Source organism: Ixodes scapularis, unplaced genomic scaffold (genome assembly GCF_016920785.2).
Source record: "Ixodes scapularis isolate PalLabHiFi unplaced genomic scaffold, ASM1692078v2 ptg002456l_1__unscaffolded, whole genome shotgun sequence".
Classification (NCBI taxonomy): Eukaryota; Metazoa; Arthropoda; class Arachnida; order Ixodida; family Ixodidae; genus Ixodes; species Ixodes scapularis.
The window spans coordinates 59,573-86,429 of record NW_024610248.1 but is presented as its reverse complement, the minus strand read 5'-3'; the positions used below and the strand labels follow the sequence as shown (position 1 = coordinate 86,429).

The window sequence follows — 26,857 nt, the reverse complement described above, 5'->3', positions numbered from 1 at the left end:
ACAGACTGCTGGTACCGCAATCGATGTGTCCGCACTCGAAAATGACCGCGCAAGAAAGGCCCTGTACACTTCTCAGGGGATTTATGTTCCACCAGAGGAAGTAAAACTTCCGCATGGTGAGAAAGCTTACTTTGTGCCACTCAAGAGACTAATTGAAAATTTGCTTCGTCATCCAATCTTTTCCCGCCACTTTCAGTCTCCATTGCAGACTTCAAACAGTGCGTTGCTAAAAGATTTTACTGATGGCATGTGAGTTCAAATGCACCCAGTAGCAAGCACCCAAGAGAAGAACACTATTGTGATGCTTTTGTATTGCGATGACATTGAATTGGCCAATCCACTAGGCATGAAAAGAGGTCGCAGAGGCAAGCTAACAGTATTTTATGTCTCTTTTGTAAACCTACCACCATCAGAAAGGTCCAAGCTAGCCAACATTTTTTTGCTTGGAGTGGGGCAAGCAAGAGCTCTTAAATCATTAGAAGCAAGACATATGCTTCTTCAAGACTTCATTGCCACTCTAAATTTACTTTACAGAGGCTGCACGTTAGAAACTGTATGTGGTGAAAAGCTCTTTTTTGGTTTTTTGCTTGCCTATATTGGAGACGCATTGGCATGTCACAATTTAGCAGGCTTTAAGGAAAGCTTCAGCAAAAATGTTCGCCTTGCTTGTCGAACTTGCACAGTACCCACATCTGAATTTCATAATTTTCACTATGAAATTCAATGTCCACTACGTACGGAGTCTCAATATGAAGAGAACCTTAGGGCAATTGAGGCAGCTAGCTCAAAGAAAGACCGTACTGAATTGTCAGCACAGTGCGGGATTAAGTCAAAATCAGTCCTCGCAGAAATTCCTAATTTCTCAATACTCACGGACTTGCTGTATGACCCTATGCACATTTTGTTGGAGGGAGTCATTCCTCTGGAGTTGACACTTCTTAGTAAGTTCATTGTAAGGGAGGCAGCATGGATGACCTTAAGCCAGCTTAACACTGCCTTGTCTCGGTTCTGCTTTCATAGGCAAGTGAGTAAGAGTGACTATCCTCGCAGCTTTGAATCCGACTTCAGTTTTCCATTTGCAGCAAGCTCCAGTTTAATACTCCATCTTCATTTTCTTTTTAATATTGATGAATATCTGCCTGAAGAGGCTACGGAAGAACCACATTGTGAATGTTTTGTGCTGCTTTGCATCATCACACAGTTATTTCTTTCTCCTGCTATCTCCCCAGATGCACTTGGAGACATTGAGTGCCTAGTAGCACGCCATAATGAGCTTTTTGTGCAGCTGTATGGTTCCAGCTCATTTAAACCGAAATTGCACATGCTGGTGCACATGGTCACTCAGATACGGCGCTTCGGTCCTTCCCATCATCATTGGGCAATGAGATTCGAAAGTAAAAACGCTCTTCCAAAGTCGAAGAAGTTCTGGAATTTCAAAAATATTCCATTATCTGTCGCAAATTACTTTCAGATGAAAATGTCAAGTGACCTGTGGTTAGGACCAGGGCAGCCTAAGCTGAGCTTTCCACAATGTGAGACTGCACCAGCAGCCGGTGTACCAGTCAGCTTAACATCTGATTTTTTGCCATGTGGACTGCAGCCTAATGCTGTTGGTCAAACTGTTATGCCCGTACGTTCTGCCTTTATCTCTGGTGTCAAGATCTCTATTTCTAATGTGGTTGTGTTTGAACAAAATGACCATGCAATGTTTGGGGAAATAGAAACAATTGTACCTTGGCAAGGCAAGATTTTCATCGCTGTTCTGGTTCTGGTCAAAGTGAGCTATACAAAGCGACTGAATGCATTTATTCTTCTCAAAACACCACACGCCATAGTGATTAAACCTGACTATCTTTTGTATCCTTGGCCACTGTATACATACGCTAAAAATGAGGCTTTTTATGCTATTACAAAATGTATTCATGAATCACCTCTGTAGTAATGCCTGCTGTTTTTTAGCGATTTTTTTTTCGCAACGTGGCTTATTGTAAATTAAGTGAGCCTGTTTGTTGTGACAGGTGTTTTGGGAATAAAGCTTGGTTTATTTCCTCTTAGGTATTCTGTGACTGGCTCCTTGCAAACATGCCAGAATTCTCTGACTGTGTCCAGCCTATCCTGAAAGGGGAAGCAGTCTCGGAAATGTCACAAACAAAACTGTCAAGACAGCTGCGTGCGGAAATGACGTTATTCCTGGCGTAAGTTCTCCTGTTTGCTCTTTGTTGAAGCTAACTATATCTTGTTGACATTTTTTATTGTTTTATATGGAGCTTCCAAAAATGCACCATAATATACGTGAGGTAGCGACTTTAGACTAACGGATGGACATTCTACAAATCTAGTCGGCCAATTCGCATCAGCCCCTGGTTTAGCATATAGCATACGGACAGGAAAGAAAGATGCGGTGCGTGAGCAGATGATTGCATGGTATATTTTCAGATTTCATAGGCCTCCCTGAAAGTATAGGAAAGCTAACCCATAAAACACATAATGCCAGCATACTTTTAAACCTTACCTTAAGTCGCAAGCAACATTTGGTTATGTCAGTGGCCCTTGCCTATATAGTATATTTAGCTCATTTTCACTTTCCTTTGGCGAAGGTTAGACAGAAACGTCTTAGTAGTGATGCATTCTCTTCTAGTGAGCATGATCTCATTACCACTGGGAACAAGGGCGAACGGCGCTCGATGTACAAAGCCCTTGGGGAGGCGCTTGCCACGAAATACCCACTTCTTTTGTGGGATGAGCCAAAACCTGAGAGCCATCTTGTTGACAAACGGACCCATGTTTACGTAAGTACCTGGACATAGCTTATTCCTAAAATAGACTAATGTTCCTATAGCAGTGAGGGTTGTCGTTTATACAGTTATTCATAGCAGTTTTGTTGTCTTAAGATAAATGTCTAGCATAAGTATACTTGATATCAGAAGACACCCTATCGGTAAATTGTATTCAGAGATGCGATTGCCTACCTTCCACTTTTCTTCCTCGCATATTTTGATGCATATGTGATATACAAAAAACTAATTTATTTATTCAAATACCCAAAAGGCTCGAGATATATAAGCAGTAGCGGTATTCATTATAATTCGTCTCGTGCAGCTTAAATGGATAGCTTTTATATTCCTTGGCATCTTTTGCCAATGCTGCTAGCTGTTTCTAAGCTTTTATACTGTTAAAATTTTAAATATAAAGTTTTTTTATAGGACACCAGTGCAAGAACATTATTTTTTGTGGTTGCAAGAGGTACTGTTCTTTTAATAATTTGCAGAGCCTATTTATAAGAAGGCTGACAGTGGCCCGAAAGGTGGGGAAGCACAGGAAGATGAGAAGTGCAGCTGCTGTAACTCCTTCCATGCCTACTCCAGCGCTCACAAAGGAGAGTGCTGTCGCCGAGCTGGAGGTTCGCATAATTTTCATTTCACATTTATTTTTTACATATGTTGCTCAAATGTTTCTTGTTGCACTGTTCCAGGCTCTCAGATCGGCTGACCTGAGCACCGTGGCACTGGATATAGAAAGAATGAAATGCCTTCTTGAGGTCACTTACGAAGATCGCTGCAAGCGTCACGATGATCCTTTGCCTCAATATTTCTTGTTAGAAAGCATTGTAAGTGCATATTTATTTACGAATATTAAAAGAACACAAAAACTCGGCATTGCCTAATATTCTGCTCTAAAACAGAGAACCGATCATATAATTATAATTTGTGGTATGGGTCAAGCTTTGCCTTCTGCTCAATTGTAAATGAACCGATTTATAATTATTTTTTTCGTTTTTGGTTGTGATGGCACGAAGGATATCAAAAGCCACTTTTGCGAGAAATATATATATATATATATATATATATATATATATATATATATATATATATATATATATATATATATATATATATATATATATATATATGTGTGTGTGTGTGTGTGTCTGTGTGTGTGTACATATATTTCATTTCATTGCACCACCTTTTCTTCAGGGATGTCTGATTTGCAATTAATGACTGATTTTACTTCCTTGTACCAACTTTTCTCAGCTCTGCATTGAAGTCGAACTCCGACTTAAGTGCAAGGTTGGGGACCTGGAGAAAAAGGTGAAAGCGGTGGTGGAAGCGTTTTCACATAAAGAAGAACGGGAATGCACATTCGTCGACATTGGCAAGCATTTACAAGGCCATTCTAGGCACACACTCATCAACGAGGTTTGTGGAATTATTTTCATGCATCCATCTATTAGTTTTTGTGACATCCAGTGCATTTTTCTGCTTTAAGATTCATTTTCATTATTATTTCATTATTATTATTTATTTATTTCTGAACGAAAACATACAGATACGTACGGGCCCGCAAAAGCACGAAGGTGCTTGTGGGCGGGTCCCGACAGCCAACAGAAGTCAAAATTATACAATATCAAAATGCAACTGCACATGCAACCGCACACATATTAAAACATAACAAAGTCTGCACTGAGACGCACGCACTGAACTAGTTAGTATGAGTAAGACACCAATATTTTAGGCATCTTTTAACAACACTGAATGACTGTAAACAAAATAGATCGTCAGGTAATTTATTAAAAAAGTATGGGACATAAAATGATCTTACTCTTTTTCCGTAATTCGTCAAAATCCTAGGCTGAACAAACCGCTCTGTTTTCCTTAGTGTTCTTTGCTTTCTTAATGGTACCTTGAATGTGTCGTTATAATAATGTTTTAGACAAACTACATAGATGTACAGTCGTTCAAGGGAAAGAATTAGAAGAGACCTCATTCTTAAATCAGGATCTACACCGCTCCACCTTGTTCTGTACGCAATACTTTTGGACACATTGTGTAGAATATTATCTAATTTTGTTTTCTTGTAATTTGAACATGCTCCATATATCGTTATACCATAACGGAGCACCGATTCATCTAACGCTTGGTACACCTTCATCCGTAAACTTACGTCAGATACCATACGCAGATGAAACAAGTATGCGGAAACCACGCGAAGACGCTTCGCAAGGTAGTCTATGTGAGTGCCCCAGTTTAAAAATTTGTCGAAAAAAAGACCGAAATACTTTACAGATGACATATATTCTAAAGGTGTGCATTCACAGTCTCTGCAGTCAGACTCATGTAGCATTAAAGGCGTAGACAAATTTAATACTTTGTGAGGATTATGAAAATGCATTAGTTTCGTTTTGTCCGCGTTAACTAAGATTTGGTTAGCTCTGAACCAAGCCATCAACCCATGTATATCGCGTTGAAAATACGATAACGCTGTGGCTTCGTCATTACTTGCAAAAACCAGAACAGTGTCATCCGCGTACTGATATACCGTCGAAGAAAATGGTAGACTGCCAAGGTCATTTACATAAATATTAAAAAGAAGACGACCGAGAATGGAACCTTGAGGGACGCCCGTACTAATTGGCAATATATCGCTTTTAACGTCACAAATGCTTACCATTTGGTGACGGGCCGAGAGGTAGTCAGTTAAAAATTCAATAAAAGGGCCCCTAAAGCCAATGCGTAGTAATTTCTTTATCAGTATTTTGTGGTTAATTGAATCAAATGCCTTTGTTAGATCCAGAAAGAGAGCTAACAAAATGTTGTTATCTATGTTCTTGTGGATATGGTAAGAGAGATCTTCCAATAACGTAATTGTTCCTCTATTTTTTCTAAACCCATACTGGGACGGGTATAACAGGGAGTATTTCTCACAGAATGAAGTCATTATGTTGAAAACGAACTTTTCCAGTATCAATGAAATCACGGGCAGGATAGAAATTGGTCTGTAGTTCGATATGACTTTACGGCTACCTTTCTTATAGATGGGCCGCACGACCGCGATCTTCAGGCCGTTGGGGATCTGACCAGTAGAAAGGCACGAATTGATTATCTTCAGAAGTACGTGCTTTAGGTGCTTAAAATTTGCCGATATATCTCTTAGGCGAATCCTATCAGCTCCTGGTGATTTGCCTGGAGCCATATTCTTGATAATCTTCACTAAGTCATCCTCTGTCATCTGCGTTAAATAAGCCGAGTTTCCGCACCCACTAACGGGGCTGGATGCAAAGTCCGGAACACCCCTCATTTGGGAGTGAAGATCTGACACGCTACGCACAAAAGTAGTATTAAATTTGTTACTTAGTGAATTCAAATCAGTATCACTAAACGCTTTCTTAATTGTTTCATCTATGATTTCTTTTTTCTTGTGGCCAGTTAGTTCCTGCACAGTTTGCCACGTTTTCTTCTGATTTTTTTGGTTTTGCTGCAAACCAGTGCTATAGTGCCTTTTCTTTGCTAGCCTTATTTCAGCAGTTATTTTATTCCGTAAGGTTCTAAACTCCGCTTTCAGTGCGCTGTTTGCTGGGTTAGCTTTCACTCGATTCCATAGTATATTCTTTTCATGGCACAATTCCATTATTTCCACAGTAATCCACGCATTTCTGCTTTTTCTTTGTATTATTTTTATTTCTTTCTTACTGTTGTTATATATATATTCAAATTGAGCCACCATTGTTTGATATGCAGTGATATGATTCATGGTGAGTAAACTACTCCAGTCAAATTGCTTAATAAAATTATATATTTTTCTTCTGTCTACAATCACGCTGTATTGATCAACCATGTCATCTTGCGGCGCGCCACAAAATGCTATAAAGGATACAAAATAGTGGTCTGCAATTTTTTGCTTAATTACTCCAGAGGCAAATTTTGCTTTATTTAGTCTCACAACTACATGATCAATCGCCGTACGTGTAAACCGATTACCAAGAAACTCTTCTCTTGTGAAATTCGTGGTCAAGTTTTCTAATCCAAAACCTGATAACAGGTTCAGATAATTTGCAACTCCATTGTTCGCAACTTTCATTACATCGATGTTAAAATCGCCCGCGAACACTAGCTGGCTATCATTGCCAAACGTGTTTAGTAATCCTGCTAACTCGTCAAAAAATAAGGTAATATTCGAACTTGGCGGCCTGTAAAAAGCACCAATGACGAATGAAATGTCCTGTCTTGAGATAGCTGTGACCAGCACTTCAGCTTGAGTGAGAGATGTGGTTACTGGTTCACAGAACCAAGAACTTTTAACAAACATAAGTATTCCGCCCCCTCTTCTATTTTCTCTGCACAGTGAAAACGATTGAAACCCATCTAGAGAGTACAAGGAGACGTTTTATATGGTAGTATTAATTTCTGTTAAAATTAAAATATCCAAACTGTCAACATGATCGGCCAGGGAAACTAATAAATGATTCCAGTGTTTTTGTATACTTCTGATATTGATGTGTAACATATTTAGGGTTACCTCGGTGCTAGGAGATGCCACGATGGCTTCCTTCCAGTGGGTTTCCCACTCTGAAAACGTTTCAAACGACACTGACATTTCAAGCGATTTTCAATAAATCTTCCTGACGGTCAATACGAATGACTGCCCTATTTTCGCTCTGACGAACGAAAATTTTCCCGTTTTTGACCCATACATACTTGTAATTTTTCTCTTTAGCACACTGCCTCACACTCCAAAGCAGTTCCCTGACGGACTTAGTCAAGTTCTCATTAATGAATATTTTTCTTGCCGGAGTGCCACTCGCTTCGTCAGCCACTGGTCCCTGGCAGAACGTTAGTTGAAACGTACAATAATAGGTGGAATTTTTCCTTCTCGAGCACTTAACCTATGTACAGCCTCGACATCCTCCGTCGCAGGTACAGGCAGTTGCAGTTTATTGGCGAGACACTGGATCATTTCAAGTAGATTCTCATTTTCCTTCTTTTGGATGCCGTGGATTTCTACATTTTTTCGTCTTGAGTACTGTTCCATGTTATCTACGGTTGTTTTAAGTTCACGGATTTCCATTTCTTGCTTCGACATTGCGGATTCCATCTTACTCACTTTTTTGTTTAGTTCCAAAGTGGTGTCCTCTTGAGTTTTTACTTTTTTAAGAATTTCATCGTACTGTGACCCCAACATTTCCATTGATTCTTCAATTCCTTCTATTGTTTTTTCCTGCTGCGTAAGTTTTGCAATCACAGCATCGTGCTTGGCTGATTGCACCGCGATCGACTTCTCCATCAAATCAAGACGACCAAGTACTTCCGTCAGCTTTGAGCTCATGTCCAAAATCAGTTTTGCAATGTCCGGTTCATTCGGATTGCTCTGTTTTTGAGTAGGCTCTTGATCAGCTGAAGATTGCCGAGCGAAGTGCAATTTGCATGTAGAGCATTGCCAAGCAAGCATTTGCTCCTGAGAAAGCCCCTTCAGAGCAGTCTTATAAATCCCCGCACATTTCCCAATGTGATACCAGTGGTTACAGACAGAGCATTTCAGCCCCTGACCATCCAAACCTAGAGATTTTAGACACACAATACACTCTCGATTCTCCGCGTCGTTAGGCATGTTGAAAAAGTGGGGCAGTCCAGCAGAGTATAAAATCACAGAAGCGCTTAAACCAAAACAGCACTTTTCCTGCAAGAGCAGAACAGACTGGTTAGCACTCTTCGTACGCTCTGCTGGACTGCCTTTTCATTTAAATGAAGGTTAAGTGATATCTAAATGCTCTTCCAAAGACTGTTTTGTGCGACACTTATTTCACTTATGCGGGGAACTTTGTTGATTACTGGATGCTCATGGAATATAATCTGCCATTCCACAGAATGCAATGCCTAATAACCTGCAAGTCACAGCACCTCATGTGTATATATACTGCGCTGAACGCACTTGCGTTTATGCTAGCAGTACTGAAGAAGTCATCTGGATCTCGGGTGGAAATCTAGAGCGAGCTCTGATTTTCTGCCTGCTGACGTACTATATTAAGAACCTTGACTACCCACCAGCGTTCTGAACGGTGCTCGTCTTACTGCAGAAGATAACTCTACCTGACACAAAAGTGCCCCGTGGACTGCTCACGAACCGGCTGAAAAATTTGCTCATTATGTTGAAGAAGATCAATTTGTGTTAACTTTTCGAAAGCAAATACCATTAAAAATAGGTTGCGTCCTGAGATGGGGAAGTAAATGTCGTCTGGTTCCTTGACTTCTTTCTTCTGAATCGCAGAATACTTTTTCTTGTCTTGCAGTGAATGTTGTCATTTTTAAAGTGCCGTTCACTTTAAGTTCACCTTATTCTACCGAATCATGGTTTAGGTTTTACTAACAGGTTCATGTGTTATAATATAGGGTAAGAGACCATAAAAAAATTAACAACTCTATAGCTCATACACTTGTGTTTTCCGTGCTGCCTATATATCCATTTCAGAGCTCTTATTATAGTTTCCCTTTAACAACTGTGATGTACTTTATAGTTACAGTTTTGAATTATTTTTTAGCACTTGTATTTTATGTTCATTATGTCTATCGTACAGCAGCTAAACTGTGTTTACACATCGTTTTACATAAGTCATTTTTTTTCCTGTTCGGTTCTGTTGTACGAGTGCCAGTGTGGTTTCGTAACTATAGATGTAAAGGCCATGCTGGTTAAGCCAAAGCTTCTGTCGAAGTGAGATTTAACGTGAGTTTATTTGCTTTCTTTAAGCGAATTTTCAACTTTTTTTTTGTGTGCGGCTAGCACTGATATAATATGGCCTTAGATTCTAAAGTGCTTTGTACACCGTTCAACAGCGCTCTTTGTGATGCATATATGCTACGATACCTGCTAACCGCTTACGATAATAGTGCCTTTACATTATGGACGTAATTTATATCACAGCTTTTTATTGATGTATCCCAGACTCGGGAATTTGTGATTATGTATATTGTGATACTTCGGAATCAATTGCCGTTTTTGTATATTACAGCATTTTTTTTGTTCTCTAGTTTTTCACTATTTTATGGGTTGTCCTATTTTTGTACGTGTCAAATCACAATCGAGCAGGATGCTTTTTGTGAATTTTCGCCAAAAATGCCATTTTTAATAAAAGGGTTTCTTATTTCAGCTGTTGCTTCCCTCAAAGGTTACACGAACACATGGAAGTTACCTATAACTTTCTGGCGGGCAGATACCTTTATAAAGGTTACAATGCTAACGAGATTGTAACCTTTCTATAAGTAAATTAGAGGTAACCTTTGCCTCTGTAACTTTTACAAAAGTTACATTAGTAAAGGTTACATTTGTGTAACCTTTAACTTATTGGTGCACAAAAATGTGAAAACATGCACCTTTACAAAGGTTACCATGATTAGAGTGCACAGAAGCCGTGGTCCCGCTTGCACGTGGACTACGCGGGACCCTTCAAGGGCCACTACTTCCTGGTGGTAGTGGACGCCTTCTCCAAGTGGGTGGAGGCACTGCCAGTCACCAGTCCCTCGGCAAGCGCGATCATTGCGGCGCTGCGGCAAGTCTTCGCGGCGCACGGATTGCCGGACATTATTGTGTCCGACAATGGTCCCGCTTTCGCCAGCGCCGAGTACCTGGACTGGCTGCAGAGGAATGGGATCCGCCGGATGCTGGTTCCGCCGTACCACCCCGCTTCCAATGTGCAGCAGAGCGGGTGGTACAGACCCTCAAGAACAAGCTGAAGAAGAGCCAGCCCGGGGATTTCCGGACGCAGGTGGCCCGGGTACTGTTCCACTACCGGACCACACCCCATGAGGTCACTGGCCGTGCCCCCTGCGAGCTTCTGCTGGGCCGGATGGTCAAGACCCCCTGGACGTCTTGCATCCAGACCTCCGGTCCACGGCGCTCCTGAAGCAGCTGAAGCAGAAGCTGGCTGCTGACCGAGGGTGCCGTCCCGGGCCTTTGCCGGAGCCGGGAGCGTCGGTCTACGCCAGGAACTTCCGTCCTGGCCCACCCCGGTCTGCCGGGTGTGTGGTTTCACCAGCGAGTGCCTCATCGCTGCTCTTCCGCATGCCCGATGGGACCACCTGGCACCGGCACGCCGACCATGTCAGGCCTCGCTCCGGGACCTGGCTTGCACCCTCGGCCGTCGCTTCAGAGGACCAGCCTGCAGGGGGCCCAACAGCACCAGTCGTGGCCAGCGGAGCGCCACCCACCACGGAGGCAACAAGAGTCTCCAGTCCTGCGGCACCAGTTGGACCGGTGCCACTTCCCAATCCGGTCCCTGCAGCTCCACCGGGTGGAGCGCGACCAATTCAGGCAGCGCCCGGCGTTGCCACACCTGGCCCGTCGACACCAGTGCCCAGGCGGAGTCCACGGCAGCGGAGGCCACCTGACCGCTACTCGCCGGGGTGACCTTCATCGTCGACAGGCCGGGACCTTGCATGACCAGACGCCGAGATGGTGTCGGCCGCGCGCATTGTATTTAGTTTTGTTTTAGAACAAACAAACTGGGGGGGAGGAGTGTGACAAGTTAGTGGCGCCCCCCTCCAGTCCGCCCGTCTGCGGCCGCCAGGCTCGGCGGGCAACATTGTTCACCGCGCCAATAAACGCCGTTGAGCGTACGCCGCTCCGGCCAGTCATCGTTCACCCTCACAACCAGGCTGCGTGTCGTCTCTTCTCGGCGGGTGCTACGGCCCCCTTCGTCCGCGTTCGAGAAAGATCGTGACACTGTACTGGGCAGAGAGGTCATGCAATAGGACGTAGTTGTCGCTGGTGCTTGGCCGCCAATGCCTGCCTGGATGGAATGGGCAAGCGCAGCAGTAGGTTTAGCCGGTCCTACTCCGGTACTCATCTTTGGACCCTTGAAAATCCCCTTTCGGGGAGCTCCAAGGGCCTTTCGTGTGTCGGCTGGCTGGGTGGAGCGTCTTTGGCAGTCGTCGATGATAAAGGCGGCTGCAACGGGGCTCCAGGTCCCCTTCGTGTTAGTGCAATGGTTTGACCCTGCGCAGGAGTTCGGGATCCCACGTCTGGTTTCAACTGCAGACAATTCCTTCGACTTCTTCCTTAACGTTGTTTATAAAACCGTCAGTTGTGAGTTAGCGCCTGTCCTGTCCACTTCTTCGTCTGTCCTCGTCCTAGCGCTATTTGTAACTTAGAATGTATAACCAACTAGCCCGCCAGAATATTTTAATTCAAGTTGCGGAAGAACGCTGCGGCGCAGTGATACCAGGTGCGTTCTAAGGCCCTTCCCGCATGCTTTTCAGTGGGCGGAAGGCAAACAAAAAGAGTTCGAAATAAGGACTTAACGCAGAAGGTTGCATTTCTCCAGCGCCTCATAATTTGACGAGCCTTACACGAAAAACGCGTTTTTTGGCCATCCCGCGTCCTGGTTTTTTTTATTCGAAACATGGGTCTAAAGTATCAAACTGCCCGTAAGTGAGGGTCCCAAAAATCTTTTAAAGGGACACTGACAAAGTATTTATGCTAGCTGATGTCTTCTTTGAATTTGCCTATAAGAGTCCAACTACCCAGAACATAATTTGCGGCTCGAAATTCGTTTTCTTCCCGCCCTAAAACAGCCGGTCGAGAATTGGCCGGTTTCAGTCTCGCTCACTCTGGTCCTGTGGCGTGCAAGTTATGTGTACGGTGTACCAATGTAGAGGGAGTTCCCGAGAAACAAGAACCGTGTTTTTCCGGCTCGGGTAAATAAACTAAACATCCCAGAAAGCTCGCACTTCGTGACAATGCGACGCTGGCGCTTGGGGTAGAACGGGAAAGTTCGGGAACTTGACGTTACCTAGATCAAAAGATAATTGAGAAAAAGAATTTTTTTTTATGAGCTTAAGTCTAGCAAAGCTTAATATCCTTAAAAGAAGAAATTACACCGTAAGCAATCGTAGCATCTATTTCAGTAAAAAAAAATTGTCAGCAAGAAAAAAACAATATTTTGTCTCTTCCTGATAAGTTACTTTCGCTGAAATAGATACTACAGGCGCCCACAGTGTCATTTCTTGTTTCAACAATATTAGGCCTACTTGGGCGTCGGCTCATGGGGAATTTCGTTTTTCTCAATTATATTTTATCAAGGTAACGCCATGTTCTAAAACTTTCGCGTTCTACCCCAACGGCCAGCGTCACATTTTAACGAAGTTTGAGCTTTCTGCGATGCATAGTTTCTTTACCCGTGCCGCAGAACTCGGTTCTCGTTTGTCGGAAACTTCCTGTATTTAAGGTCGTGAGTCACCTAAGGCACACATGCAATACTAAAAATAGAAAAGAATATGAACTTTGTCTTTGAGGCCTCCAAGAAGCTTCCAGTACGTTAATCGAAAGAAAAAAAAAAACGGAAATGTTCCACAGATTACGGGAAGTGCATGTACCATAGAGTTATTATAATGTACGCTAGAGGTTCAACTGGCGCTAGTGTCTATGCGACTTCCGTGACGCAAATTGAAGCAGACAGCAACCAGTCTACTTTTCCAGTCTTCCTGTGTATTCCTATGGGAAAGCGCGCGTGCATTTTGTCTCTTCGCCGGAAAATAACACGGAACACTTTGGTTATTTGGGTCGTACCGAATAGTATGTACCTTGATTAACACTGTAAAAGTGTAATTGCTTTAGTTAGCGCATTTTTCTTCATCAGTGACCTATGTTTAACTTCGCTACATTTCAGTCCCAAACATGTGTTCTGCAGCAGGTGTGTAAAAACAAGCGACGATTCGAAGCAAAATTACAATCGAAAGGAATGTAGAGTGTGTTCAAGGCTCGCCAGCAATCCGGTGACGCTTATATATTGATAATATGCCAGTCCTGTCACTATATAAAAATGACCCCGTCGTGCATGAGCAGATAAAAACATTCAAAACGTAGAGAATAAAGTTCGTGGGCTATAAAAGTTGTCTGTTCGTATTGCTTTCTCTGCCGGGCAGCTTTTATCGGGCACTTGTTCTCAAAGATTTCGAGCGTGCGAGTGATATTTTGAACGTAGAACAAGCAGCTTCGCTCAGAGCAGAAAGAATAAAACGGTACTTACTTATTTAAAATAGGAATAGATTACGTGGCCTTCAATTAATTTTGATCATATAGGCACGTGTAGTTACTGATCTGGTGTTACTGCGTAGTTTTTGCCGTCTTTCTTAATTTCCAGATGTTCTTCGTTCGTTTGGCACGTATATCCCCCACGCTGAAAAGCGCCGACGTCGTGTTCGCGCTAACAGTGTCCGACAGTGCACATAAATACACGTACGAAGCTGTTTTAGCACCGTCTTTAATGCGATGAATTTGAAAGAAAAACACCGTAACTGACCAATTATTTCGTCGGCCTGACTGAGAAATGTTCCAAGCTACCTAGTACGTACGAATTATTCGGGATATTTACTCTTATGATCGAGCGCAGAGAGAAAATGCACTCACTTTTTCCCATAGAAATGCATTACCGGAAGTCAATTTTCGACTGGTTGCTGTCTGCTTCAATTTGCGTCAGCACACTAGCGCCACTATGGCATGTACACGTCATTCTCAATTCGCAACTTTTACAACCTATAGGGGGCGCACCGGCGCCTATCAAAATGGCTGTCATGTCATCTGGATGATCGTCGTAGACAAGCAGTACGAGGCTGGGTCTGCGACGTGTAATTCTAGTTTTGCTATGTACGAGCAGCATTGGAGCCTTACTTTCTTCTTTCCTGTCAGGAAAGTGTAGGCAAGCACCTTTATTGGGAAGCCGATCATTCGAGAGCTACGGAGCGCGATTCTCACGCCGCGGTACCACCGTCGCTCAAAGTTGCGAAATGGTGACGTACCGCGGGCTGGACAATGCGATTAGGGTGGGCAGAGAGTGCGATGTCGGTGCACGACGGACCAACGTTGCGACAGACTTGGGGCCGCTACTTCGGAACTGTCGTTCGTGGTACCGGCCAATCAATCTTCAAGCACAGAACATCGAGCGGAAGGGATATAAGTGCAAAACAATCGCACGATAAACTGTGCACGCAGATTCGTCGTCGTCGTCGTCTGCTTCCCACGCAGGAGACGCAGAGGAAAAAAAAAATCAACGTGGTCGGGTGTAGCCACGTGACTTACGGCCGTAAGCTCCCGTGCTCGTGTTTTAGTTTCGGTTTCGAGCAGTTCAGATTTTATGTTTTGCTTTAGTAAACATATACGTGGCTCTGCAGCAAAATATTTAAGGTTAGGATGATAAATCAATTAATGCAAATGTGCAGAAGGGCTGGGCAAGAAAGACGATAACAATCCCTAAAGAAGGGGAACAAAGGACAAGCACAAGTCTCGAAATACAGCTAGGTGTCTGGTGAGCGACCGAAAAAATTCGCCTGGTCCTGGCGTTGAGACCTCTTTATTTCCAGTGGAGCGCTCTACGAATTGAGCTAACCAGGAGTTAAGCGTCAGTAGAGCAAACGGGTTTTATTAGCTGCCAACAGTCTAACACCAACAAGGGTGACATTCATTTTTAAGGTTATGATGAGAAAGCAATTAATACAAAGGTGCAGGCGAGCTGTACAAGAAAGAGGATAATAATTGAGAGAAGAGTAAATGTACAGCCAGAAAAAACCTTCGGGTTCAGAGTCGTTTCTGGACCTGAACCGACTCAGTCGACGGGAAATGTTTACGAGAATCAGGTCCCCAAATTTTTCTGCCTTCTCGTCATCCGTTCAAACGACTCATCCGTTGTTGAGGAATACCTCTATCGCGGATCCGACTGTGCACAAAGATTCATTTTGATTCTCAATTTTCTATCGATGGAAATGATCCGATTGATTAGGTCGAATGAAGTGCCTCGTGAAATGACTCGAGAAAACGAGGCTTCTCACGCGGACTCTTCCCGCTGTGGCATTTGCTACGAAAAGCTTTAGCAAGAAAATTAAAACTCGCGACCGTGTCTACTTGACGGGGAGAATATAGGCGGACGCTTCGCTCCCAGTGTAACCCAAATCACCGAATCAACAAACTTACCGTTCCACTCACAGCGCATAACCGTTCCTGCAACCTCAGCTTCTTTCTAGGAAAGCTTAATTTGTTGGAGTCCAAGCATATTAACGTACTCGGAAGCTCGTGCAAGAATTTTAAATTGTTAGAGATAGGCAGCCTTCGCTTTATTGACAGCCTTGAATTTCTCCATGCAAGCCTGGAGCCGCTCGTGCAAAATCTCCACTCTAACGGAAGAAAGCGTTTTTTGTTGCCTTCGGCAGTCCTTCCCCGAGCACGTCGACCGCCTTGCCCGCAAAGGAGTGTTTTTTTTTTGTTTGTTTTTTATAATTTCATTACAAGCTTTGAGAGTTACAAACAGCAGAGCCTCCCGCTAATAGAGACTTTTTTAACAAGTTGACTGGGAGCGGGGTGTGTGAAAAAGACTACAAGATGCACGGGTCGTTTTCAGTACCTTTGGTTTAAAAAACCTTAGTGAATATACCGACTTTTACCTAAGGACGGAACGGCTTCCTACCGGCCGATGTTTTCCAAATCTTTAGACGGTGGACGTTGGAAATGTACGAAACTGAGGCTTTACATTTCGTATCGTTACCGTTCCTAAGCTTGTCGCGTGCGCTGAAACAGTCGAAAGTAAGAGTGCAGCTAATAGACGATCCTGACACCTATCTCACGATAGAACAGGGTATTCGCGGTAGGATTACCCGATGCACGACCCGTCATGCTGTCGCAAATGTTGTTGGAACGGAAGATGTTTAACCCGCAGCAGGAACCGTCTCAGATGTTGGATTTGGACGTAAACGGTCTGCATGTGTCGACAATGAGAGATGCCCTGCCATTGTCGGACTTTGATTGGATTCTTAAAGTAGACCTCAGATATCCTCACAACTTGCATGATCATTCTGACTTTCCCTTGGCCCCGGTGAGAACAAAGCGTTTCCTACGAGTGGTTATCCGACTATCAAAAAAGTCTGATTGACAATTTTGAAATGCCCAAAGAGGAATCCACAAAGAAGCTGTTGCTGACACTTCACGACAAAACGAAATACGTTTTGCGTTACCGGAATTTGAAACTGTACACCCAGTTAGGACAAGAGATCCCCAAGATTCACCGAGGCCCTCAAAATCTCGCAGCGAGCGTACTTGAAGGAGTTTATTGATTTTAACCATCAGCTGAGAAAGAAAGCAACCAACTCCTTCCAGAAGAATTTTTCTAAACTGCGCATGCATATATATTACATCGTCGGGCTACTGAATGAAAGGTCGCTGATTCGAGACCGGCTGAGGGACAAGAGTTTAAAGTTTTTTTTTTTTTAATTCTTTTTCGGAGGAACTAAAATTGGCAGTTGTCACGTGACGTGACGTTAAAGACAATAGCGACTAGCAATCCATCGACCGACAATCGGACGATCATCGGTCGATGATACATTTATTGATCGATCATCAATTACCGATTATATAAAATCTGATATCTGAATAGGATTGGCTAATTGGTCGCTCCCACGTGATGTATGAACGAACTCCGACATCATCATCATGTGACCAACCCTCTGGCAAACGACTCAACTCATAATTGACAGGTCCCGAAATTTCGGGGCCGAAAACCGGGCCTTGGGAATGGGGCGTGGGCGGGGGAGCGTGACGCATCCGGATATCCATATGATACACGATAGAGCAGACAAAAATCAAACACGTGTTTCCGATATCAATATCAGAAACACATGTTTGATCGTTATTTGCTCCATGGCGTGTCATAATATACTACTCAAATCTCCATTCACAGCTAGATGACTGGTGCGCGCTGAAAAATTCCGCCTGGTCCTGGTATCGAACCAGGGACCTCTCATTGCCGGTGGAGCGCTCTCCCAACTGAGCTAACCAGGAGTTAGACGTCAGTAGAGCAATCGGGTTTTATCAGCTGCCACCAATCTAACCCCAACAAGGGTGGTCTGCATTCTTAAAAATTTTTTCGGTCGCGCACAAGTTACCTAGCTGTGTTTGGAGATTTGTGTTTGTCCTCCGTCCCCCTTGTTCCCCTTCCGTGTTTGTCCTCCGTCCCCCTTGTTCCGTAGACATAACTAAACCTGAGACACCGGAATAAGTAAATAGAAGGACACGAAAAAGAAGACGATACACACAACGTCTGAACCAACGTTACTGGAGCAAGGTCTGAACGTAGCTGAAGGTTTACTGTATAACTAGGGCTCTGTGTTTTCAGATAAATCCGAAAAACTCCGAAAAACACTTGCCGGTAAAATTTTTGTCAATTCGAATTTATCCGATAATCTCCGAATTGTTATGTGCCCATGCCACCTCTCCCCCCCCCCCCCCCCCCTCCCCCAGCAAAAAAAATAAAAAGTATATATATATATATATATATATTACAATTTGAGCAGCGCAGGATTAATGGTTCTGGGAAAATGACACCATAATTATCTTTCAAGCCTCGGACCGTTGTGAAAAGGGGGTCTTACGGCTTGTCTCGTCAAGATTGGTTTAGGGAAACAGGTCATCGTACCATTCGTGTCACGACAAAAGCCACTCTTTTGGTTTCCAGTTTGGGCCATGGGATTTGGGATTTAGAGAAAGGAGAGGGTATGTTTCTGGGGGGTGACAGTGAAAGCTATGAACCATAGAGATTGTAAAAAATAGGGAAGAGGGGCAGTTTAAACTTCTCTATTACATCCTTAAAGCGGCGATGCAGCAATTTTTGTACTTTGCGCAAATACCGCTTAGAACGGATCCCTGACGTTAAGGACCTATGAAACACACGTTCGTTTTTCACCCCACGCAATAGAAGTCCCAGAAAAAAATTAAAGAAAAACGAGCAGCGTTCACTCCCTCAACTCGCAACCAGAACGAGCGGCCACGTGACCTGGAGCCGATTATATGCCACCAATGTTGATCATAGCAACGCGCTGGGGTTGGCAAAGCACAGGACACGCGCTGAGTTCCAGACATTGTTATGGCTCGGCTATTGTCGTCGTTGCAGCGATTGGACACGAGCCATTACCCGAATGCTTCTCAAGCTAGTAATTATCACGAGCCCAAATTGAGTGCCCACGCAATGCTCGGGTCCAATCTATGAACCGCATTCAAATATCGTCATTGGGTTGTACTGCGATCCCCACGTTACGTCATCAAATTTTGCAAAGGAGAGATTGAATGAAAGTGATCGCTTTTGTCCTTGAAATTACACCGCAACAAAGGAATTTCTTGGCTAGAGGCTTTGCGTGCGAGTATCCTTGAGTCCTACTAGTGCCAGTAAGCTCGTGCAAAGTGAAAAACATTCCGATTGAATGTCGTTGCACCGCTCCTTTAACCACTCCACCTCGCGCGGCCGCGGGATAGATTGATGGGATGACTACGAGCTTCCTTGCGGCTACCTCTGGCAGTTTATTGATTTTAAGGTATCAACATTCATCGAAGCCACACTTGTAAGCCACTTTTGTCGTGGGACAAATTAGTATTGCCAATGACACCAACGCCAAATTCAACTAAAAAAATCTTAATTGATACAAGCGCGTTTTATTCTTTATCTGGCATACGTTTGCATCCGGTTATTACTTTTTTTTTTTTAATAGGAAACACTGCGATATTAATCTCCGAATTTCGAAGAATTGGGAATTTACGAAAAATAAACTCCGATAATCACCGAATTTTTGCTAAAAAATAAACTCCGAAAAACACTCTCCAAATTTCACGAAAAATAAACTTCGAAAACACGGAGCCCTATGTATAACCCGTAATGTTCGAGAGCGCCTAATGTATTGCTAATTTCGCGAATTAAAAAATTCACGAAATTTAAAGGTGCGCGTTCGCGAAATTTAGTGGCCGTGATTATGTCCTCTATGACCGATTCGCGAAGAATAGGGGCCGCGAAAATAAAGGGTTTTAGAGTTTTTAAACAAAAAACCTTTTATTTGGGGTACACCGCAGTCAACGCCAAAAACCCTGACACCAAGTGGCACCCCCAGATTGTCAGCAAGGGTGAAGAAAAGAAAAACTGCACTCGACGCTTCCACAGTAACCAAGGTGAACAAACTGACTAAAAGTTTAAAAAAAAGACATGTGCAAAAAGTTTGTCAATTACCATCGACATTTCCAGCAGTAGCAAACTTGCCAAAATCAAACAATTGACTGACAAATAAAAAGAATTACATTTGAAAAAAAGTTTTGTACCCGCTTGTCATTCACCATCGACGGGACACTTACACAATTTCCAGCGGAACCAATACTAAGAGTTCCTTTTACTACGCGTTTAAACTGATGACACTCTCGGCTTATCACGTGGGTGGCCGTCCAATTCGGACGACAACTGTTGCGAATTTGTAAATATTTTACAAAATCTGAATTTGGGGACTGCAGGAGAACGACGCATCTTTGTGCTTCATTTGTCGCTCATTAACGCAACGGGCAGTTTGACCCAGACTTGTACGTAATCCGTTACAAGTAACGAAATTACTTGTAATCCCTTACATTTATCAGTAATTTTATAAGAGAATAATTACATATTTCAGAAAGTAATTGTAAAATAATTTCCTTACATTATTACGTAAAGCTACGATTGTGATCCGTTACATTATCTTTTTTCATGCGCGGAAGAAAAATGCGGGCACGTTAAATATTAACAAAAAATCGTAAAAATATATATTTTTTTTGTAAATAAAACTAGGTGATAGTGTGATTCTACCGGAATCACACGGTCACCTGCATTTACAAAACGTAAGGCCTGGTATTCTTTACATGCTCAAAGCCTTTCTTCACGTCACCTCATGCCTCGACTCAAATCTCTTTTTCTTTTTGTGGTTTGGTTGTTTGCCAAACGTTACTCGTCAACTCGCCAGCCCACAACGAAGTGGGATGCACACTGATACAAAAAACCGGACTTTCCGTGCAAAAAATGTTAGGCAAACTCCCGGGTTCAAAGGGTTTCATTCCAACAAAAAACACAAATACAAAAAAAAAAATTCAAAGAGCACGCGAGCTGGTGTAATGGGTCTGTGCGCGCCTTTTTAATGCAAAAGCATTAACTGTCTCATGGAGCGAGCCGACGTCATCAGCTTTGAAACCATGCAAAACGGCACCTTAATGAAACCAGGCGCAAAGCTAGCCAACCCCTTACGAAAATGGCAGATCTGGACTTATATAAAAAAAGACAAACATGGATATATAAAAATTGGGCAGATCTGGCCATATCAAGCACATCAGTTTATATAAGACTTCTATAGCCAGATCTGCCCATTTTTTTATACAGTCATGTCTCGTTAATATGGACCCCGTTAATCGGGACACCCCGCAATATGGACGAAATTTTCGGCGACCGGTCTCCCGCCATGCAATTCTGTCCCGTTAATACAGAAACCCGCAGTCCGGACTATGGACGGCTATTTTGGGGACGAAACGGGAAAATACAGGCATTTTTGTCTCGTTAATATGCACACGTGTCCACGAAAAAAAATATTAGTGACCCCAGTGTGTACTACTCGGAATTCACCATTGCCTTTTTGTTCCCCGCCTGGTTACTTTGAAGGCGAGTCCACATACCCGACAGAAGAAAAGGTTAGTGAATCGTAGAGGTCACAGTTTGTACCCGGAATTCACTATTGTCCTCCGCCCTTGAGATAAGAGCTGCGCGCCTAAAGGTGGTCGTTTTTTTTTTTTTTTTTTTTTTTTGTTTCTTGTCTTTCAAGCTTAAACGTATGCCATCTCCTTCCGGGTTGGCATACGTGATGAATCACATTCGTTGTGCATAAGAGGCAAGAGGCAAGGCTGGACGCTTCTCCGGTCATTTCGGAGGTGGAGACGATGACAGGTGTTAAGCGTAAACGGACAGAGCTTTCTGCTCAGCTGAAAAAGGAGATATGCAAATTCAAAATTGAAACGCCTTCAGCGTCTGTTCAGTACGTGAAAGAGTGGAGTGGAAAACACCTTGGCGTTGATCTCGGAAAATCGACAGTCCACGCAATTCTAAAAGAACCAAAGAAATGGATGAGCGTTCCCACAGCCAGCTCCAGTTCCTGCCGGCAGCGACCCCCAAAGTTTGAGAAGTTGGAGGAGGCCGTCAACATCTGGTTTGCGGAAATGCGCTCCAGAGGGGCCGCCGTCAGCGACGAGATGCTGCAAGAAAAGGCGAAGGAGTTCGGCACAACGATGGGTAAGTCAGTTCTGAGCGTATCTTTTTAAGCACTGAGTTTGAAAATGTTTTCTCAAAATGTTACGCATTCCTCCCCAAAAATGTTGTTTCTTCTAATGATTTTTCTAGTTGCTCGTTCTTGTGCAATTACGCATCTACGTTAAAATAACTGTTCTCTCTTCAGTGGTTTTATTTTAATGTCTGCAATCTTCACGTCTTTATGCAGACATTCATGACCTGAACTACTCAAGGGGTTGGCTCAGCAGGTTTAAGAGAAGGCATGGAATTTCAAGCCACCGTATTCATGGAGAGAGTGGAAGCGTGGATACAGCCGCCGTTGCCAGTGCTCGGAAACAGCTTGCGGAATTTCTTGCTCAGTATTCTCCAGATGATATTTACAACTTCGACGTGACTGGCTTTTTTTACAAGTTGGGCCCATCTTCGACCCTGGCATCCGAACCTGTGGCTGGAAACAAGCGAAGCAAAGAGAATCACGGTGGGATTTTTGTGCAACGCAAGCGGCACCCACAAGTGGAAGCCCATTGTCGTGGCAAAAGCGGAGCGACCACGATGTTTTGGAAAGACATTTGACCCGAACATGTATTGCTCTTACAATTGCAACAAGAAAGCATGGATGACAGGAAAGATATTTGAAATCTTCTTGGCGAAATTCGACCGCTTCTTGAAGGCTGAGAAGAGGAGGGCTGTTTTGTTGGTTGATAACGCATCATGCCATTCTGTTCGTGCGGACTATGAAAACCTTACCTTGAAGTTCTTTCCACCCAACATGACTGCCAAAATACAGCCCTTGGACGCAGGAATTATTCGCGCGGTTAAGGCACACTACAGAGGTGAACTTGTGCGGCACTACATCGCTTGCGCGGAAGACAACAAACCGCAAACTGTTGACTTGAGGTGGTGCCTTCAAAAGCTGAAGAGGGCGTGGGACGCGGTGAGGCCTCAAACCATTGTGAACTGCTGGCGTCACGCAGGTATTCTTGTTAACAGCTCTGCTATGGAGGTGGAGGATCCGATGGATGAACTTCCGCTCGCAGCCCTTCGTGAAGCTCTTCGACAACTCGGGGAGAAAAACCCAGATGAAGAGAAATCGGCATTCTTGGATATAGACGAAGAGACTAACAGCTGGGAGCCTATGAGCGACGAGCAGATCATGGAGCTTGTCGGTGAATCCGCTCAACAGGGCCATCAACTTGTCGAAAACTTTGCGCCGACAGAAACAGACGATGAAGAAGAGAGACCAACCGTTACTCGATGTGAAGCTCGCCGTGGCTTGGAGACAGCAATCGCCTACCTTGAGCAGGAGGCGGACGGAGAACGTGCACTTCAAGTGGCCGAAGTGTTGCGCTTTTTGGACACTAAAGTGGGATCGAAAGCGTCAGTGCAAACTCATATCTCCTCGTTCTTTGCGAAATAAACAATGCTTTTTTTAAACAATTATATTACCTAATGTTTGTGTTTTTGACCTTGATTCGTTATTATGGACGATTTTTCTGGGGAACGGAGGCGTCCATATTAACGAGACATGACTGTATATCCATATCTGGGTCTGCCAAATAGGGGTATATCTGCCTCCCATATCAGGGTGTTTTTGTTTTTTTTATTCTTGCAGATGTGTTTAAAAAAAAAAGTCGTGAAAGCTACACTTATGCGGTTTCTGCGAGTGAGTTACACGCCCAGGGGGACATTACGTGGGCACTAAGCTTTGCGATTACTCGGCTAATTAAAATTCACTAATGAACTTCTAATTAGTGAAAAGAGACAAACGGTTCCAATAAGCAGCTAGCGGAGCGTCGTCCAAAATCTCTAAATCAGTCATTTTCAGAAAGTCTTTCAGCGCTTGAGAAGCGCACTGAAGTTACCAATCGTGGAGCAGGTACAAGGCTAGCGGTTTCGGTAAGGCGCCCGCGCAATGTTTCTTTCTGTTATCTAGCCCCAGCCATGTACCTGGTCCACGAGTGGTAACTTCAGCGCACTAATGCGCTTCACACGCGCTCAGTCTTTCTAAAAATTACTGGTTTAGGGGTTTTGGACGACGCTCAGCAAGTTTCTAATTGAAACCATATGTCTATTTTCACTAATTAAAAGTTAATTAATGAATTTTAATTAATTAGCCGACTTATCGCGAACATTAGAAAACTACATAACGTCCCCCTGGGCGTATTACTCTCGCACAAACCGCGTAAGTGTAGCGTTCACGGCTTCTTTTAAAACAAATCTGCAAGAATTAGAAAAAAAAAAAAAAAAAAAAAAAAACGGTGTCCACCATGCTGGTAGTTGACTCTTCGACCCTCCACAGCGGGAGCAATTGTAAACTGTGCCGCGTTCGGCTGTAGCGATTACCCGGTATCCCGACGATCGTTTTGTCGGCATGAACCGCGAGACAGTGTCCGTCAAGTTAGAGAAAGTACGAGCGGGAGGAGAGGGATACGCCCGCGGATGACCGAGTTTGCGGAACGCATCTTATAGCGTCGAGCAACGGCACTTTTCTACCGTTGTTTACGTTCGCACACGCCTTTGCATCGGCTTTTGCCCATTCGTGGAGTAGATGTCCTGTGCCTATCGTTACATAACGCCGATAACGGCGATCGGTCGGCGGCGGCTCCGTGTGCAAGCTCGCCAAGACGCTGCCGTCAGGGATCGGTTTGTGCCGTCCGCGAGACGGTAACCCTTGCAAGGAGCGAAAGTATGTTGGCATTCCGGTTAGGAAACATCATAATATGAAGCCTGAGTCGATGAGAGTTGTCCGTTATTTGATTTCTCCTGATCTCAGGGTTTAGATTATGACGGTAACCTAGCATTGTTTACCAGTATTTCGCAAAATCGTAACAATCTTTCTACAAGCGACTCGTAAACCCGCTCGTCAAATTTTGGAACGCGTAATTAAGAGTCTGTGTTTCTGTTGTTTTTTGGCGACACGTCAAAACTTTGTCGGCGGCATATCGAAACTTTCTGCTTGTAGCGCAATCGCACCAATGCCGAACCATTCTGCACAATGATTCTCCCGGCTGCCAGGAGATAGACACGGCCTAAATCTAGAGGTAATCTGGAAGAATGCATTTAGGAAAAACGATCAACTGTCACGTAGTAAGTTGCAGCGCACTTACGTTGACGAGACGCGACTTGAAAGGTTTTATCCGAGGGAAATGTCGACACGGCCACGGCAAAACCACCGCTCGAACACAGAAACGTAGCACAAGCTGTCGTTTGTGGAACCGAACACTAAACGCATCACAAAATATTCTTGGGCTTCTTTGAAGAAATCGCTTGCACAAGCAGACATACGCAGCAGCCACAGAGGGAGAATTCACACGCCAAACTAGGTCCGGCTAAACGCATTCCGAGATCGGCAACGGCTAATGCGTCATCCGTCAAACCACGTGACCACATACCTTTTACAACGCTTTCAGCTTAGGGACAGTGAGAAAAGGATCGAAGGAGAGGTCAAAACGGGGTTTCACGAACAAAAGGCTTATCTTATGGGGCCACAACAAGGGGATGTGTCACTTGTAACGAAGGTTGACAGTGCTGTGAATGCTATGTGTGGCCTTGGGCGCCAGGCAGGTGCGATGTCCTGCTTTGTCACCAGATTGTAGACTGTAGTCATGTGACACCAAACCGGAGACACGATTGGCCTAAAACACGCGTAGCATCTACCCTGCTGTCAATACCGAGTGAACATACAGCTCTATTAAGTCCAGCTTTTGAACTCAAAACGATACGAGTTTCAAAATACTATGTTTTACGCTGTATAGCCCACATTATAATTTTAAATAAAAAAATAAACGCGACTATTTTTTTTTGTGGATGATGTCAACAAATAAACAGATAAATAAATATGCATATATATATATTTTACCAATAAATTTAAAGTCACGTGTACACTGTTTCAAATTTTTTTACGAACGAGTTATACATAAAAGACACCACGGACAGCACATTTTCCGACTTTCAACACACGATCAATCACCGACGCTCGCAAACGAACGGATGCGATGCTGCGCGAACGGTTTTGAAAGAGCTGCGTATTGTACTACGGGCGCAACGGCTTCCGTTCGAAGGGAAAAGGATTCGGGACGGCGAAGTACCGTCTTGCATCTTGAGTAAGCTAACGGTTCGTGTTTACCCGCTCAATTTAGCGGGGAAACATGAAAAAAATTTGTTTCACTCACAGATTTCGCGGGAAAATTGACGTCACGTGACATACGTACCAATTCAATTTCTCGCTAAATTTAGCGGAGCGGTTACACCGACGGCGACGCCAAGACCGCTTAACTTGGAAACGGGTGTCTAAGAGCTGCGACTAAAATCCATTATTTGATTAACTCGCGTTCCGATCGCACTTCGTCATATTGTCCCACATCAAACATACAACCAAATTGCATTTGTCTTTCAATCTTCAAATTGCGCAATTGATTAATTGGGTCCAAATACCTGGAATAATTTCACTTTAAGGATGTTGACAATAGTTAACCAATTACATGAGACTCATGCAATACAGATCAATCAACTAGTGTCTTAGCGAGTACATATAACTTGTTGCTTGCACGACTGAAACGGGCCCATATATCATTATCAGGGGCGCATTTGCACGCGTATATGGTCATATATGGACGTATTTATGCACTTATACGGCCAGATCTGGCAGTATTTGCCCACCTATACGGCGAAATACGGCCGATTAGCTCCCATATCTGGCGAAATACAGCTCTATTTGACTGCTTATATTATCATAAATGGCCGTATATAAAATATATCAGGGCCATATCTGACATTTTCGTACGGGACGGCACCTTTTACACTTCGGTCTCATTGGCTGGCGCGCGTCGACGAAACTCCCATTGGCCGCGGCGCGTCAGTTTGTGTGGTGTCATCCTGACTGTGCTATCACACTGTTGTGTTATCACTGATCACCGCGTTCGCCCGCCTCTTATCGGTTGTACGGCGCGTGGTTCCGGCACGTGTTGTGTCAGTGTGGCTTCAATTGACTTGGCGGAA

General features: G+C 43.8%; 1 protein-coding gene and 1 pseudogene across 1 annotated transcript; both read left to right on the top strand.

Moving 5' to 3' along the window:
* The first annotated feature begins 490 nt into the window (after positions 1 to 490).
* LOC121834663 lies at positions 491 to 1,939 on the top strand. Its single transcript, XM_042288375.1, has one exon. The coding sequence runs from the start codon at positions 491 to 493 to the stop codon at positions 1,937 to 1,939; it is 1,449 nt and encodes a 482-aa protein (XP_042144309.1).
* Positions 1,940 to 2,644: 705 nt separating this feature from the next.
* Positions 2,645 to 9,036, top strand: LOC115326856 (annotated as a pseudogene).
* Positions 9,037 to 26,857: the final 17,821 nt, after the last annotated feature.